Raw genomic sequence first — 15,500 nt, forward strand, 5'->3', positions numbered from 1 at the left:
GGGTCGATGGTGGGACAGGAGCAAATGGGGAACCGTGAAGAGGTGAGCGGCGGCAGAGGAGCCAATGTCCTCTTAGGATCAGGCCTTCTAACATTAAAGCCTGAGGTGGTTTGGGGGGATCTTTTAACTCTAGACTGTAAACTCGGAGGGAAGGGTAATAATGTTGGCATTTGTTAAGCCCTTACTATGTGAAGGGCACTGTTCTAAGCGCTGGGGTAGATACAGGGTCATCAGGTTGTCCCACGTGAGGCTCACAGTTAATCCCCATTTTACAGATGAGGGAACTGAGACACAGAGAAGTGAAGTGACTTGCCCACAGTCACACAGCTGACAAGTGGCAGAGCCGAGACTGTGTCCAACCTGATTTCTTTGTACCGACCTCAGCGCTTAGTACAGTGCCTGGCACATAATTATGGTATTTGGTAAGCACTATTATTATGGTTATTATTATTATAGTAAGCGCTGAACACATATCGATTAGACTGTAAGCCCGTCAAATGGCAGGGACTGTCCCTATCTGTTGACTTGTTCATTCCAAGTGCTTAGTACAGTGCTCTGCACATAGTAAGCGCTCAATAAATACTATTGAATAAATGAATATCACAATTTTGAACTCTACTGTACTCTCCCAAGTACTAAGTAAATGCTGAATAAACATCAGTGATGGATTGATTAACTCAATTTCACCCCCGGGGGGCTGTTGTCAAAGTTTTAAAATTCTCCAAAACTAATAATGATAAAAATTAAAATTTTGGTATTTGTTAAGCACTTACTATGTGCCAGCACTGTGCTAAGCACTGGGTAATAGAGAAGCAGCGTGGCTCTGGAAAGAGCCCGGGCTTGGGAGTCAGAGGTCATGGGTTCGAATTCCGGCTCTGCCACTTGTCAGCTGTGTGGCTGTGGGCAAGTCACTTCACTTCTCTGTGCCTCAGTTACCTCATCTGTAAAATGGGGGTGAAGACTGTGAGGCTCACGTGGGACAACCTGATGACCCTGTATCTCCCCCAGCGCTTAGAACAGTGCTCTGCACATAGTAAGCGCTTAACAAATACCAACATTATTATTATTATCATTGATAATTATAATAGAATAAATGATAGTATTTGTTAAGCGCTCAGAATGGTGCTTGGCATATTGTAAGCGCTTAAAAAAAATACCATAACTATTATTAGTAATAGTAGTAAGCGTTTAATAAATGCCAAAGTTATTATTAAGTTTGACCCGCCTCCCCTCCCGTAGTGCATTCTTCTCCTCCCCTCCCCCCCCCCCCGCGCGGCACGCATGCGCGACCTATAAAAGGGGGGGGGGGCCGCGCCGGGCCGTTGGGCTGCTTTTCCCGCCCTCTTTTTGGGGTGGAGGGTACTGTACGCATGCGCGGCAGGGCGGCCTCTAAAAGGGGCAGTGCCGGGTTCTTTCTGCGGGGGAGTGTTGTGCGCATGCGTGCCCATAAAGGGGGCGGTGCCGGGCCCTTCTTGCTGGGGGTGTTGTGCGCATGCGCGATGGAGCGGCCTATAAAAGGGGCGGTGCCGGGTCTTTTTTTAACCCTTGGGAGTGTGGTGCGCATGCGCGGCAGGGAGGTCTATGAAAGGAAGCCCCGAGCCCTTTCTGGGGGGGGGGGGGAGTGTGGTGCGCATGCGCGGCGGCCTGTGAAAGGGACGGTGCCGGCCCTTCTTGCTGGGGAGTGTTGTACGCATGCGCGGCGTCCTATAAAAGGGGCGGTGCCGGTCCTTCTCGCGGGGCAGTGTGGTGCGCATGCGCAGCGGCCTATTAAAAGAGGCGGTGCCGGCCCTTCTTGCGGAGGAGCGTGGTGCGCATGCGTGGCGTCCTCTAAAAGGGGGCGGTGCCGGGCCCTTTCTCCGCGGGGCGTGTGATGCGCATGCGCGGCGGGGCGGTCTATAAAAGGGCGGGTCGGCGGGCCGTTGGGCGGCTCTTCCCGCCCCCTCTCGGGGGATCGCGGTGCGCATGCGCTCGGCGCTCGGCCGTCGCCGCCCCAGCCGCTGTCAAGATGGCGTCGAGCAGCCGGTGAGGGGCCGCCCGGGCCCGGCCCACTGCGCTAAGCGCTGGGCGGGGGCCGCGGGTTCCGCGGGGGCGGGAGGGCGCGGGCCGCTGCACTAAGCGCCGGGGAGGACGAAGGAGGCGCTTCCCGGGTGCCAAGCACTGCGCTGAGCGCTGGACCAACCCCGGGGGGGGAGGGGGGGACGGTCGGTTCTTCCCCCTCATCCTCCCCTCAGCACGGCGCTCATTTGCATGGATGATTTATTTGCATAGATTATTTATTACCTTGTTTATTTTAGTAATGAGGTGCACAGACCCTGGATGCTGTGGAGCGGGATGATGAGGCCCGGAAATCAAGGGGGAAGTTAAGGATGGCCTTTCTTAAGCGCTTACTCTGTGCGAAGCACTGGTCGAAGCTGCAGGGGGATGTTGGGGGACGGGGGCAGAAGGGGAGCTAGTAGACTGATGTTAATTAATAATGATAATAATAAATCCAAGTGCGGAGCTGCTGGGGGGGTAGGGAGGCCCAGAAATCAAGGGGGAAGTTAGCGATGGCCTTTCTTAAGCGCTTACTCTGTGCGAAGCACTGGTCGAAGCTGCAGGGGGATGTTGGGAGACGGGGGCAGAAGGGGAGCCAGTAGGTTGTCGTTAATAATAATAATAAATCCAGGTGTGGAGCTGACGGGGGGGGAAGTAGGGAGGCCCAGCAATCAAGGGGGAAGTTAAGGATGGCCTTTCTTAAGTGCTCACTCTGTGCGAAGCACTGGACTAAGCCCTGGAGGGTGGGGGGCAGAAGGGGAGCCAGTAGGATGGTAATAATAGTAATAATGATGATGATGATAAATCCAAGTGCGGAGCTGACAGGGAGAGGCCTAGAAATCAAGGGGGAAGTTAAGGTGGCCTTTCTTAAGCGCTTACTCTGTGCGAAGCACTGGTCTAAGTCCTGGGGAGGTGAGCAGAAGGGGAGACAGTAGGGTGGTAATAATAATAATGATGATAAATCCAAGTGCGGAGCTGACAGATGGGGGGCAGGGAGCTTTCTTAACCGTTTACTCTGTGCGAAGCACCAGTCTAAGCCCTGGGAGGGTGGGGGGCAGAAAGGGAGCCAGTAGAATGCTAAGAATAATAATAATAATGATGATAAATCCAAGTGCAGAGCTGACAGGGGGGCAGGGAGGCCCAGAAATCAAGGGGAAAGTTAGCGATGGCCTTTCTTAAGCGCTTACTCTGTGCGAAGCACTGGTCTAAGCTGCAGGGGGATGTTGGGAGATGGGGGCAGAAGGGGAGCCAGTAGGTTGTTAATAATAATAATAATAATAAATCCAAGTGCGGAGCTGACGGGGGGGGGGGGGCAGGGAGGCCCAGAAATCAAGGGGGATGTTAATGATGACCTTTCTTAAGTGAATAATAATAATAATGTTGGTATTTAAGCGCTTACTATGTGCCGAGCACTGTTCTAAGCACTGGGGTAGACACAGGGGAATCAGGATGTCCCACGTGGGGCTCACAGTCTTAATCCCCATTTTACAGATGAGGTAACTGAGGCCCAGAGAAGTGAAGTGACTTGCCCACAGTCACACAGCTGACAAGTGGCAGAGCTGGGATTCGAACTCAGGACCTCTGACTCCAAAGCCCAGCTCACTCTGTGCAAAGCACTGGTCTAAGCCCGAGGTGGGGGATGGGAGCAGAAGGGGAGCCAGTAGGATGTTAATGATGATAATAAAAAATCCAAGAGCGGAGCTGATGGGGGGTGGGCAGGAAGGCAGGGAGGCCCAGAAATCAAGGGGAAAGTTAATGATGGCCTTTCATTCAATAGTATTTATTGAGCACTTAATATGCGCAGAGCACTTGGAATGGACAGTTCGGCAACAGATAGAGACCATCCCTTCCCAGTGACAGGCTCAGAGTCTAAACGATAATAATAAGTCAAAGCGTGGAGCTGACAGAGGGGGCAGGGAGGTAGGCAGGCCCAGAAATCAAGGGGGAAGTTAATGATGGCCTTTGTTAATAATAATGATGGTGTTTGTTAAGCGCTTACTATGTGCCGAGCACTGTTCTAAGCGCTGGGGTAGATACAGAGTCATCAGGTTGCCCCACGTGAGGCTCACAGTCATCATCCCCATTTTCCAGATGAGGGAACTGAGACCCAGAGACGCGAAGTGACTTGCCCAAGGTCACACAGTAGGCCAGTGGCGGAGCTGGGATTAGAACCCACGCCCTCTGACTCCCAAGCCCGGGCTCTTTCCACTGAGCCACGCTGAAGCGCTTACGCTGTGCAAAGCACTGTTCTAAGCCGCAGGGGCGGGGGGCAAAAAGGGAGCAAGTCGATTAGTAGTAGTAGCAATAATAAGATGAGTCGACCAAGCGCGGAGCTGACAGAGGAGGGCAGGGAGGCAGACATTCCCAGACATCAAGGGAGAAATTCTGCAGGTGGACTGGGAGACCTGCAGAAAGGGAGCAAGTCCATTAATAGTAATAATAATAAGATCATGATAATAAAGAGAAGTCCAAGAGTGGAGCTTTCAGAGGAGGGCAAGGAGGCAGGCGTTCCCAGAAATGGGAGAAATGTCGGAGGTGGGCCGAGGGATGGGGGCAGAAGGAGAGCCAGTAGATTAATAATAATGATAATAATTCCAAGTGCGGAGGTGACGGGGGCAGGGAGGCAGGCATTCCCAGAAATCCAGGGAGAAATTTCACAGGTGGACTGAGGGACGGGGGCAGAAAGGGAGCCAGTCCATTAATAATAAAGATAGTGATAACCAGTCCAAATTTGGGGGCCTTGCCAGGAGGCCCTGCCCTTCCCTTCCCCTCCCCTGGGCCTCGAGTCGGTTTCGTTTCTCCCTTTCTGGATCTCCCTCCCTTCCCTCTCATCATCATCTGTGCCTTCGCCGCCAGAGGGGAACCTCCTCCCTTCCTCCTTCCTCTGTTTGCTTTTTGGGGGGGTTTAATGCCATCTGTTACAGTGTGACTAGGTGCCAGGCACGGAGCGGAGCGCTGGTCGGGTGGTTGGGCAGAGCCCGTCCCTGCTCCCTCACTTGCCTCCTCCGTGACTTCGGGAGAATCTCTTCGCTTCTCTGGGTACCGGTTCCGTCGTCTGCAAAATCGATTGGATTTATCGAGCGCTTACCGTGTGCGGAGTACTGTGCCGAGCGCTTGGGAGAGGACAATGGATTCATTCAGTTAATCGGATTTATTAAGCGTTTATTGTGTGCAAAGCCTTGCACCAGGTGTTTGGGAGGATACAGTATAACAGACATTTCTGCCCACAACGAGCTCATGGTCTAGAGGGGGAGACAGACATTAATGCAGATAAATAGATAAATTACAGAGGGGTACAGATATGCAGACACATTCCCTGCCCACAACAAGCTTAAAGTCCAGAGGTGGGCAGGGGGAGGATTTAATACCCGTTTTCCCTCCTGCTTAGATCAATTGTCTTGTATCTGCCCCAGTGCTCAGTACAGTGCTTGGCACACAGAAGGCGCCTAAGAAATGCCACAATTATGTTGTCTCTCATGGGTCTCCCAGTCTCAAGCCTCATTTTACAGTTGAACTAACCGAGGCACAGAGAAGTGCAGGGGTTTGCCCAAGGTCACACAGCAGACAAGTGACAGAGCAGGGATTTAGAGCTCAGATCCCTCTGATACCCGGGCCCGGGCCCTGTCCATCAGGCCACTCTGCTTCTCCCAGAATCTTTCTTTTTCTTTTTTTTTAATGGTGGTTAAGCTCTTACTATGTGGCAGACACTGTACTAAGCACTAGGGTAGGTACAAATTAATCTGGTCGGACGCTTCGTCACGCCAGACTTCCCAAGTGCAGTCCGCCCACCCCACAGCCCCTCCCATTATCTTCTTCCCCAAACCCACCGTGCTTCCCTGGTTAATGCCGCCTCCGTTTAATCAAATCAGCGGTATTTAGCGAGTGCTTACTGTGTGCAGAGCACTGTACTGAGCGCTTGGGCGAGTACAGTACACCAGAGTCGGTAGGCACGTTCCCTGGGAGCTTAATAAAGCTGTACGTCCGCCATCCCGGAGCCCAGACCCGTCAGAATGAAAGATCGGCTCCGGGCGATGTCCCCGAGGCCCGCGGTCTTTCTGCACTTTGCCATTTTGAGGAAAAACCTCTCAGGGCCGAAGCTGTTCGGAGGAGCCGGGCAGTCGAACGATTTCTGACATAATCGTTAGTGACCCCCCCCACCCCCGACCCCCAAATGCTTACAAAGTAAAAAGCAAAGCGCGCTCTCAGCTGACTCACATATAATGCCTAAATGGTCTGATCCTCACCTTTGCACTTGGGCAGTCTCTCGTTTTATGACCACCAAAATGTTTGAGGCATCAATTAAAGCCGGCATCATCCTACGTGAGGTAGGCATTATGGGGTTTTTGGTTTGTTGTTTTTTTTGCATAAAAATAAACTGAGTCACTCAGGTGTTGTCTCCTGACTGGAATCCGGGAGAAGTGACTCCCGGCCTTCTCGTCTAATTGCAGATGTGGTAGGTAGGTAATGGGCTACGACTAGAGGCCTCATCTTCACAGCATCTCCGGGAGGGAGCACGGTGCTATAATTTTTCCTCCTCTCCAGAGCTCTAGTTAGAGGATCCTTTTTCTCTTCCTCCTCCTCCTCCAGAGAAGCAGCGACGCTTAATGGTGGAAAGAGCACCGGCTTGGGAGTCGGAGGACGTGAGTTCTCCTCCCGGCTCCGCCACCCGTCTGGGTGACCTTGGCCAAGTCATTTCACATCCCCGTGCCCCAGTTCCCTCATCTGTCAAATGGGAATTAAAAGTGGGAGCCCCTGATTAACCGGGATCTGCCCCGGCGCTCGGCACATAGGAAGCGCTTAACAAATACAATTACTATTATTACGAGAAGCAGCGCGGCTCGGGGGAAAGAGCCCGGGCTGGGAGTCAGAGGTCAGGGGTTCCAATCCCAGCTCCGCCACTCGCCAGCTGTGTGGTTTTGGGCAAGTCACCTCTCTGGGCCTCAGTGCCTCATCTGTAAAATGGGGATTAAAGCCGTGAGCTTCACATGGGACAACGTGATCTCCTTGTATCGCCCCCCGGCTTTTAGAACAGTGCCCGGCACATAGTAAGCGCTTAACAAATACCACCATTATTGTTATTATCCATGGTATTTATTGAGCGTTTATGTGCACTAAGGACTTGGGAGAGTGCACTACAGCAGAATTCCCAGACGCCTTCCCTGTTCCCTTCCCTGAGAGGAGGAGATGGGGTGTCAACGGCCACTGCGGGCCTGGCTCTGAAGTGGACAGAAGGCCTGTTTGCAGTACAACCTGCCCCCTCCTCCACACCCCCCACCACACCCCCCACCCCCAAATTCTCCTTGGGACGAGAGGTGCCCGGGTTTCCAGTAGAGTTTGAACGAGCCTAAAACTGGGACAGGCCGACACCGAGGTTGAGAGCGGCCTCGTTTGGAGCAGGATTCTCCGTCGGGAAAACCGGCCCGCCGGGGAGGCGTCTGCCCCGGGTCAGCTTGCACAACCGTCGATGTTGCCCGGACCCTTCAGAGGCTGGTAAACGGGTGACTCCGTGATCCGTCATCTCTCTGGGTGTGGCCCCACCAGGTCAGCTGTGAGACACCTTGGCCGCAGAGCTACAATTCCCGCCGGTCCCCGGGCCCGGGAAGCAAACAGATCTGCCCCAACCGACCCCAGGGCTAAACTTCGCCCAGGCGTGGCCTGAAGGAACATTTAGAAAAACCTCAGGGCAAAACTGCGCACGTTAGGAGCTTACTCTGTGCCCAGCGCTGTGTGAAGCACCGGTGAGCTCGTCCCGTGGGCCGGGAGGGCTGATGCCGTTGCATCGTACGCTCCCAGGTGCGCGGTACAGCGTTGTGCCCATAGTGAGCACTCAGATCCAGTCGAGGGGGAGGTACAGGGCCGTCAGTTTGGATGCAGTCGTCGTCCACGTGGGGTGTAGTCTTAAGTAGGGGCGAGTCGGTTTTAACGCTTAAGTTGAGAAAACTGAGGCACAAGAGAAGTGAAGTGACTTGCCCGAGGTCACGCAGCAGGCAGATGGCAGAGCTGGGATTAGAATCCGGGTTGTCTGACTCCTAGGCTTGTGCTCTTTCCACTAGGGCACACTGCTCAGTAATTCTTTCTTTCGCTTCCTTGTGTGTGTGCTCAGTGGAAAGAGCCCGGGCTGGGGAGTCAGAGGTCATAGGCTTGAATCCCGGCTCTGCCACCTGTCAGCTGTGTAACTGTGGGCAAGTCACTTAGCTTCTCTTTTGCCTCAGTTACCTCATCTGTAAAATGGGGACGAAGACTGTGAGCCCCACGTGGGACAACCTGATGACCCTGTATCTTCCCCAGCGCGTAGAACAGTGCTCTGCACATAGTAAGCGCTTAACAAATCCCAACATTTCTCTATATCTCTTCCCTCCCCCCTCCCCAAAGGTAAGGGAAAAGTCACGAAAATCATCCGTCAGTTGGTCGTTTGTTAGTCTGGTAGAAATCAGCAGGGTCACGAGAATATGAGTGGTGCTGTGCACTCTACGGACACTCAAACCAATTCTTTTATAATAATAATTACTAATAATTGGGAATTTAAGTACTTACTATGTGTCAAGCACTAAAGTGCTGAGATAGATACAGGATAACCCAGTTGGACCCAATCGCTGTCCCGCATGGGGCTCACAGTCTAAAAGCGCTTAGTACAGTGCTCTGCACACAGTAAGCGCTCAATAAAGACAATTGAATGAATCCCAGTTTTAATCAGAGAAGCAGCACGGCTCAATGGCAAGAGCCCGGGCTTGGGAGTCAGAGGTCATGGGTTTGAATCTTGGCTCCGCCACTTGTCAGCTGTGTGACTGTGGGCAAGTCACTTCACTTCTCTGTGCCTCAGTTCCCTCATCTGGAAAATGGGGATTAAAACTGTGAGCCCCACGTGAGACAACCTGATGACCCTGTATTTACCCCAGCGCTTAGAACAGTGCTCTGCACATAGTAAGCACTTAAAAATACCAACACTATTATTAATATTATTAATTCTGGCTCTGCCCCTTAGCTGTGGACTTTGGGCAAGTCACTTCTCTTCCTGACCTCATCGGTAAAATGGGGATGAAGACTGTGAGCCCCACAGGGGACAACCTGATCACCTCGTATCTACCCGAGCACTTAGATCAGTGCTTGGCCCATAGTAAGGGCTTAACAAATACCGTCAATATTATTATTATCATTTTACAGAGGAGAGAACTGAGGCAGAGAGAAGTTAAATGACTTGCCCAAGGTTACACAGCAGAGCTAGGATTAGAACCCACATCCTGTGACTCCCAGGCCACTAGGCCACGCTGCTTTATTGAGTAAGCGCTCAATAAATACCACTGAATAAATGCTTCACGGGTCTCATGTAGGTTCTCGATCCCTTGTCACAAGGTCAAGCCTCATCTGTGTCAGGTGGGACAGGCTGCTAAAACCATCGTGGGGAAACTAACATTTAAAACTGAGAATTCAGTTGCCTCTTTGTGTATTTTTATCACTATTAACGGATAATTAGAGGGACCCTGTGATATTTCCTTTCTTGTTCTTTTCTGTGACTGTCACTACCGCAACATATAGAGAAAGGCAAAGTTTGGTGTTTTATCTGCATAGGAAGCTGTTTTCGTTTTGGGCAGTTAAATAGGGGAAAGACGAAGAGCGCTGGTGCTGGTTCCTTTTCAAGAACTTAGCCTCTCCTCTTGTCACCTTTTTCATTTCGTCTATGGTTTCTCAAAGAAAAAAAAACCCAACAAAAAACAATGCCAGTTTAGCAGGAAACCGGAGAATTACCTTTATATATGGGGCCAGATTTCTCTTTGAGAATCACTCCCATGTGAAATGTCACCACATGAACCTGCTGGCCCTAACTTTAGTAAGTCGGTGGTTTTAGAAATTAAACCTGTAATGAGGCTTTGGAAATGGCGCCGTCCTCATTTAATTTTATTAATTTAGTTGTATTTAGTGAGCGCTTGCTGTGTGCAGAGCCCTGTACTAAGCGCTCGGGAGAGGACAATACAACGAAAGGACACGTTCCCTTCCCTAAAAACTAGTTTACAGCCTAGAGGGGTGGAGGAGGGAGACAGTAATATAAATAAATTCCAGATATGTACATAAGTTCTGTGGGGCCGGGAGCCTCATATCCAGTAGAACTAGAATCAAAGGAAACACAGATAACCAAACCGGGCAAGTCCTGGATAGAGCCTGGGCCTGGAAGTCAGAAGGACCTGGGTTCTAATCTCGGCTCCGCCACTTGTCTGCTGTGTGATCTTGGGCCAGTCGTTCTTCTGTTCCTCAGCTGCCTCATCTGTAAAATAGAGATTAAGACTGTGATCCCCATGTGGGATATGGACTGTATCCAACCTGATTAGCTTGTAACCATCCCCGTGCTTAATACGGTGCCCGGCACGTAGTAAGCGTTTAACAAATACTATTAGAAAAGTGCCTGTGGTATGGTATACTTGTTTTTTAATGGAGGTGGCCAGATGCGATTGTGTTCAACTATCACAGCAAACCTTACTGCAGACAATCAGGTGTTTGGGCTTCAGTGAATCCATGATTGATTCCGTTTATTGCTATTGTTTTTGTCTGTCTCCCCCCGATTAAACTGTAAGCCCGTCAGTGGGCAGGGACTGTATCTGGTGCCGATTTGTCCATTCCAAGTGCTTAGTACAGTGCTCTGCACATAGTAAGCGCTCAATTAATACTATTGAATGAATGAATGAAATTTATTGAACACCTACTTGAGTACCATGCACCGAATGAAACACTTGGGGGAATACAACTAAGACAAATGTTCCCTGCTTCCAAGGACGCTGCAGTTGATTTACGTAGTGATAGCAGGAGTCCGTCCATTACATTTTGAGAAGCAGCGTGGCTCAGTGGAAAGAGCCCGGGCTTGGGAGTCAGAGGTCCTGGGTTCGAATCCCGGCTCCGCCACGTGTCAGCTGTGTGACTATGGGCAAGTTACTTGACTTCTCAGTGCTTCAGTTACCTCATCTGTCAAATGGGGATGAAGACTGTGAGCCTCACGTGGGACAACCTGATTACCCTGTATCTCCCCCAGCGCTTAGAACAGCGCTCTGCACATAGTAAGCGCTTAAAAAATACCAACATTATTATTATTATTTTGTGTCAGCTGACGAGGTCTTTATGCCCTATGCAAGAGGTTTCCAGTTTCACCTTTACAATATCGCCAAGATCCGCCTTTTCCTCTCCACCCAAACGGCTACCTTACCGCTACGGGCTCTTGTTATATCCTGGCTAGACTACTGTGTCAGCCTTCTCTCTGATCTCCCTTCCTCCTCCCTCTCCCCGCTCCGGTCTATTCTTCACTCCGCTGCCCGGCTCATCTTCCCGCAGAGACGATCTGGGCATGTCACTCCCCTTCTTAAAAACCTCCAGTGGTTGCCTATCAACCTCCGCTCCAAACAAAAACTCCTCACTCTAGGCTTCGAGGCTCTCCATCACCTTGCCCCTTCCTACCTCTCCTCCCTTCTCTCTTTCTACCGCCCACCCTGCACGCTCCCCTCCCACCTCACCGTCCCTCGGTCTCACCTATCCCGCCGTCGACCCCTGGGCCACGTCCTCCTGCGGTCCCGAACGTCCTCCCTCCTCACCTCCGCCAAACTGATTCCCTTCCCCTCTTCAAAACCCTACTTAAAACTCACCTCCTCCAAGAGACCTTCCCAGACTGAGCTCCCCTTCTCCCTCTACTCCCTCTACCACGCCCCCTTCACCTCTCCGCAGCTTAACCCTCTTTTCCCCCCATTTCCCTCTGCCCCTCCCCCTCTCCCGTCCCACCCCCTCAGCACTGTACTCGTCCACTCAACTGTATATGTTTTCATTACCCTATTTATCTTGTTAATGAAATGTACATCGCCTTGATTCTATTTAGTTGCCTTTTTTTAACGCGATGTTCTTCCCCTTGACTCTGTTTATTGCCATTGTTCTCGTCTGTCTGTCTGCCCCAATTAGACCATAAGCCCATCAGACGGCAGGGACCGTCTCTATCTGTTGCCGACTTGTTCATTCCCAGCGCTTAGTACAGTGCTCTGCACATAGTAAGCACTCAATAAATACTATTGAATGAATGAAGTTGATGTAGAATTAATCTCAAAGTGATTTCCAAGGAGTATCACAGGCTGCTCAATCAGTGGTATTGAGAACTCACTATGTGCAGAAGACCCCAGTAAGCACTTGGGAGAGTATGATGAGAATTAGCGGACACGTGCCCTATCCATAATGAACACCCCGCCGGAGCGGAACCCTAATTTCAACTTCTTTCTTTTCCCTCCTTAGCGAAACTGGCAGATTTGAATTTCACCTCCCTCTGTACTGCTTACTCAGTGGCCTAAGAAAAGAACAGGAACAGGGTTGAGGAAGAGCAAAGGAATGTCATAATCCCTCCAGGGTCATTGAAGTGGTTTTGCAACCAATTCCGTGACATTCTTGTAAGGGTAGAGTGAACTATTGGCAATTTGAGACAAAACTTAAAAAAGTTTACAAAAATGAAAACTTTTCTCGTGCCTTTACCAATTACTAATGTTCATTCAGTCGTATTTATTGAGCGTTTACTGTGTGCCGAGCAATGTACTTAATCCCTTGGGAAGTACAATTCAGCAACAAATAGAGACAACCCCTGCCCACAATGGGCTCACAGTCTAGAAGCGGGGAGACAGACATCAAAACGAGTAAACAGGCATCAGTAGCATCATTATAAATAAGTAGAATTATAGATTAATTAAACATTAATAAATTGATTTTATTAATTGAACATTTATTGATTATCAAACATTAATAAAAGTGTAATTATAATTGTAAATATGTACATATATACACAAGTGCAGCGGGGTGGGGGTAGAGCAAAGGTCCTGGGGCACTGGGGGGGAGGGGGACACGTTCAAACTGGCGGAGGGGTAGAAGAAAGGAATTTGGAAACCGTTTGACAAGGCGATCTGCATAGAATCAATACGCAAGTATTAACCCAATTTGGAATGTAGCTAAAGTGAGCTCTTTGGAACCATCCACTATTTAGTAGTTCAATAAAAAAGGGGGCCAGTACCAACCTGGAACAGTGTGAAGAAATAGACAAGGGACAGGCTTTTCCTTTAATCTGAAGTTTCACTGGAAAATTAGCATCATTGTTGGCTGGCGGAAGATAAAATGTGTGAATTTTTTCTTTTTTTGCTTAGTTTGGATGTCCTCCCCAGAGTGACTTGTCCAAACCATCCGGATGCTATTTTAGTGGAAGACTACAGAGCTGGAGACATGATCTGCCCTGAGTGTGGATTGGTAGTAGGTAAGTGGATATCCATCACGACGTTCAATTTTTCTAACATGTTTCATCAGAGTAGGTGATTTGCTATAAATGCGGATTTTAAGTTCATGAGAGAAAGTATTGGTGCCATTTTGTATTTATCCTAATGTTTTCTTGATCATATTTATCGAGCCCTTACTATGTGCAGAACATTTAAAAAAAAAAGTGGTATTTATGTGCCTATTCTATGTCAACCAAGTGCTGGAGTAGATACAAGTATATCAGGATGGACACAGTCCCTGCCTGTCCCATATGGGGCTCATAGTCTTAATCCCTATTTCACAGTTGAGGTAATTGGGGCACAGTGAAGTGAAGTGACTTGCCCAAGGTCACCCAGCCAACAAGTGGCCGAGTGGGATTAGAACTCAGGTCCCGACTCCCACTAGGCCGTGCTGCTTCACACTGTACTTAGTGCTTGGGAGAGTACAATATGAAAACTCTAGTAATATATATAGGAGAAGCAGCATGGCTCAGAGGAAGGAGCACCGGCTTGGGAGTCAGAAGTCATGGGTTCTAATCCCGGCTCGGCCACTTGTCAGCTGTGTGACTTTGGGCAAGTCACTTAACTTCTCTGCCACATCTGTCAAATGGGGATGAAGACTGTGAGTCCCACGTGGGACAGCCAGATGACCTTGTATCTACCCCAGCGCTTAGAGCAGTGCTTGCCACGTAGTAAGCACTTAACAAATACCATCATCATCATTATTATTATTATTATTATTTAATATAACAGTTGGTAGGCACGTTCCCTGCCCAAAAGGAGCTTACAGTTTCGAGGGGGGAGACGGTCATTAAAATAAATTACGCTTCGTATGTAATTGCTGGGGCGCTGAGGGTGGGGTGTATAAAGGATGAAATTTAATAGCCTATTCTTAGTAAATGCTTCGAAGAGTCCACCAGGTGCGTCAGACACAGGCTCTGCCCCCTGGGGTTTTACAGTCTAATGCCAGAGCTTGGCCAATTTACAAGGATTTGGAGCCCAGATCGCAAGTAGCGTAAATGTGTCACCGGGAGTGCTGAATAAGTAACCGGATAATCATCACTGTCGAGGAGGAGTAGAAGTGTGGATGGGCAGAGACTAGAGGGAAGGCGCCGAGTCCTTTATCAAATCGGTCGATGCGGTGTCGAGGGCGACCTTTTAAAAACCACCAAATAAACAGGCCAAGTGGAGTCTGCGTTCTAAGTGTGATCGATCGTATTTACCTTGGGCAGGGCGCTGTAGTAAGCGCTTGGGAGAGTTCGGTGTAACAGAGTTTGTAGACCTGTGTTCCCTGCCCACAGTAAGCCTTCGGTCAAGAGGGGCAACGGTAATGTTCGTATCTAGGATTAGGCTTTGTTTGGGGGGGATTTTGTTTGTAGTCAATCCCCCTGCCCCGCCGCGTTTCGGGCTGGCGGGGCTACAGCGTTACGGCTCCGGTCCAGAGCTGAGGGAACGCCCTGCCTCCTCCCCACAAGTATCCCGCCTCCTTGAGCAGAACCGCCCCCCTCCCCTGGCAGCATTCATTCATTCAATAGTATTTATTGAGCGCTTACTGTGTGCAAAGCACTGGACTAAGCGCTTAGAATGTACAATTCGGCCACAGCTAGAGACCATCCCTGCCCAATGACGGGCTCGCAGTCTAATCGGAGGAGACAGAGTAAAACAGAACGAAACAAAAACAAGACAACATTATCACGATAAATAGAATCAAGGGGATGTACACGTCATTAACAAAATAAATGAATAATTATACAATTATATATAAGGAGATAATGAGCACAGTGCTGAGGGGGAGGGGGGAGGGGGAGGAGCAGAGGGAAAGGGGGCTCAGCTGAGGGGAGGTGAAGGGGGAGAAGCAGAGGGAAAAGGGGTAACTCAGTCTGGGAAGGCCTCTTGGAGGAGGTGAGCTCTCGGCATATCGGGTGGCAAGCAGGGTGATGGCCGCTATAGCCCCCCTCCCGGTGTCCCAACTGCGTGCGGTTCCACCGGGCGGGATGGACGAAGAGGGGCTGACGGTAGTCTGGCCGAACGGCTGCCGGGTGGTGAGCCGGAAAAGAAATGACAGAAAGCGAGGTCCGGGAGCACAGGGACGGGGCACTCGATTTAAGCGATGAAGCCGCGGGCAGCGTGCCATCGCCCCCGGAAGCTGGGAGGAAAACCCCCAAGACAGAAGACCCGTGGCACAGCATAGATTCGCTCCTCCAGTTGGTTTTTAAA

General features: G+C 50.4%; 1 protein-coding gene across 1 annotated transcript in view; it reads left to right on the plus strand.

Annotated features, from left to right (window-relative positions):
* The first annotated feature begins 1,914 nt into the window (after positions 1–1,914).
* GTF2B (general transcription factor IIB) overlaps positions 1,915–15,500 on the plus strand; it is a 40,633-nt gene continuing 27,047 nt past the window's right edge. The window contains exons 1-2 of the mRNA XM_029063754.2: positions 1,915–2,022; positions 13,179–13,285. Of these exons, the coding sequence (XP_028919587.1) occupies positions 2,006–2,022; positions 13,179–13,285 (124 nt within the window). The 5' untranslated portion in view covers positions 1,915–2,005. The remainder of the gene's footprint in view (positions 2,023–13,178; positions 13,286–15,500) is intronic.

The sequence above is a fragment of the Ornithorhynchus anatinus genome, chromosome 4 (genome assembly GCF_004115215.2).
Source record: "Ornithorhynchus anatinus isolate Pmale09 chromosome 4, mOrnAna1.pri.v4, whole genome shotgun sequence".
Taxonomy (NCBI): Eukaryota; Metazoa; Chordata; class Mammalia; order Monotremata; family Ornithorhynchidae; genus Ornithorhynchus; species Ornithorhynchus anatinus.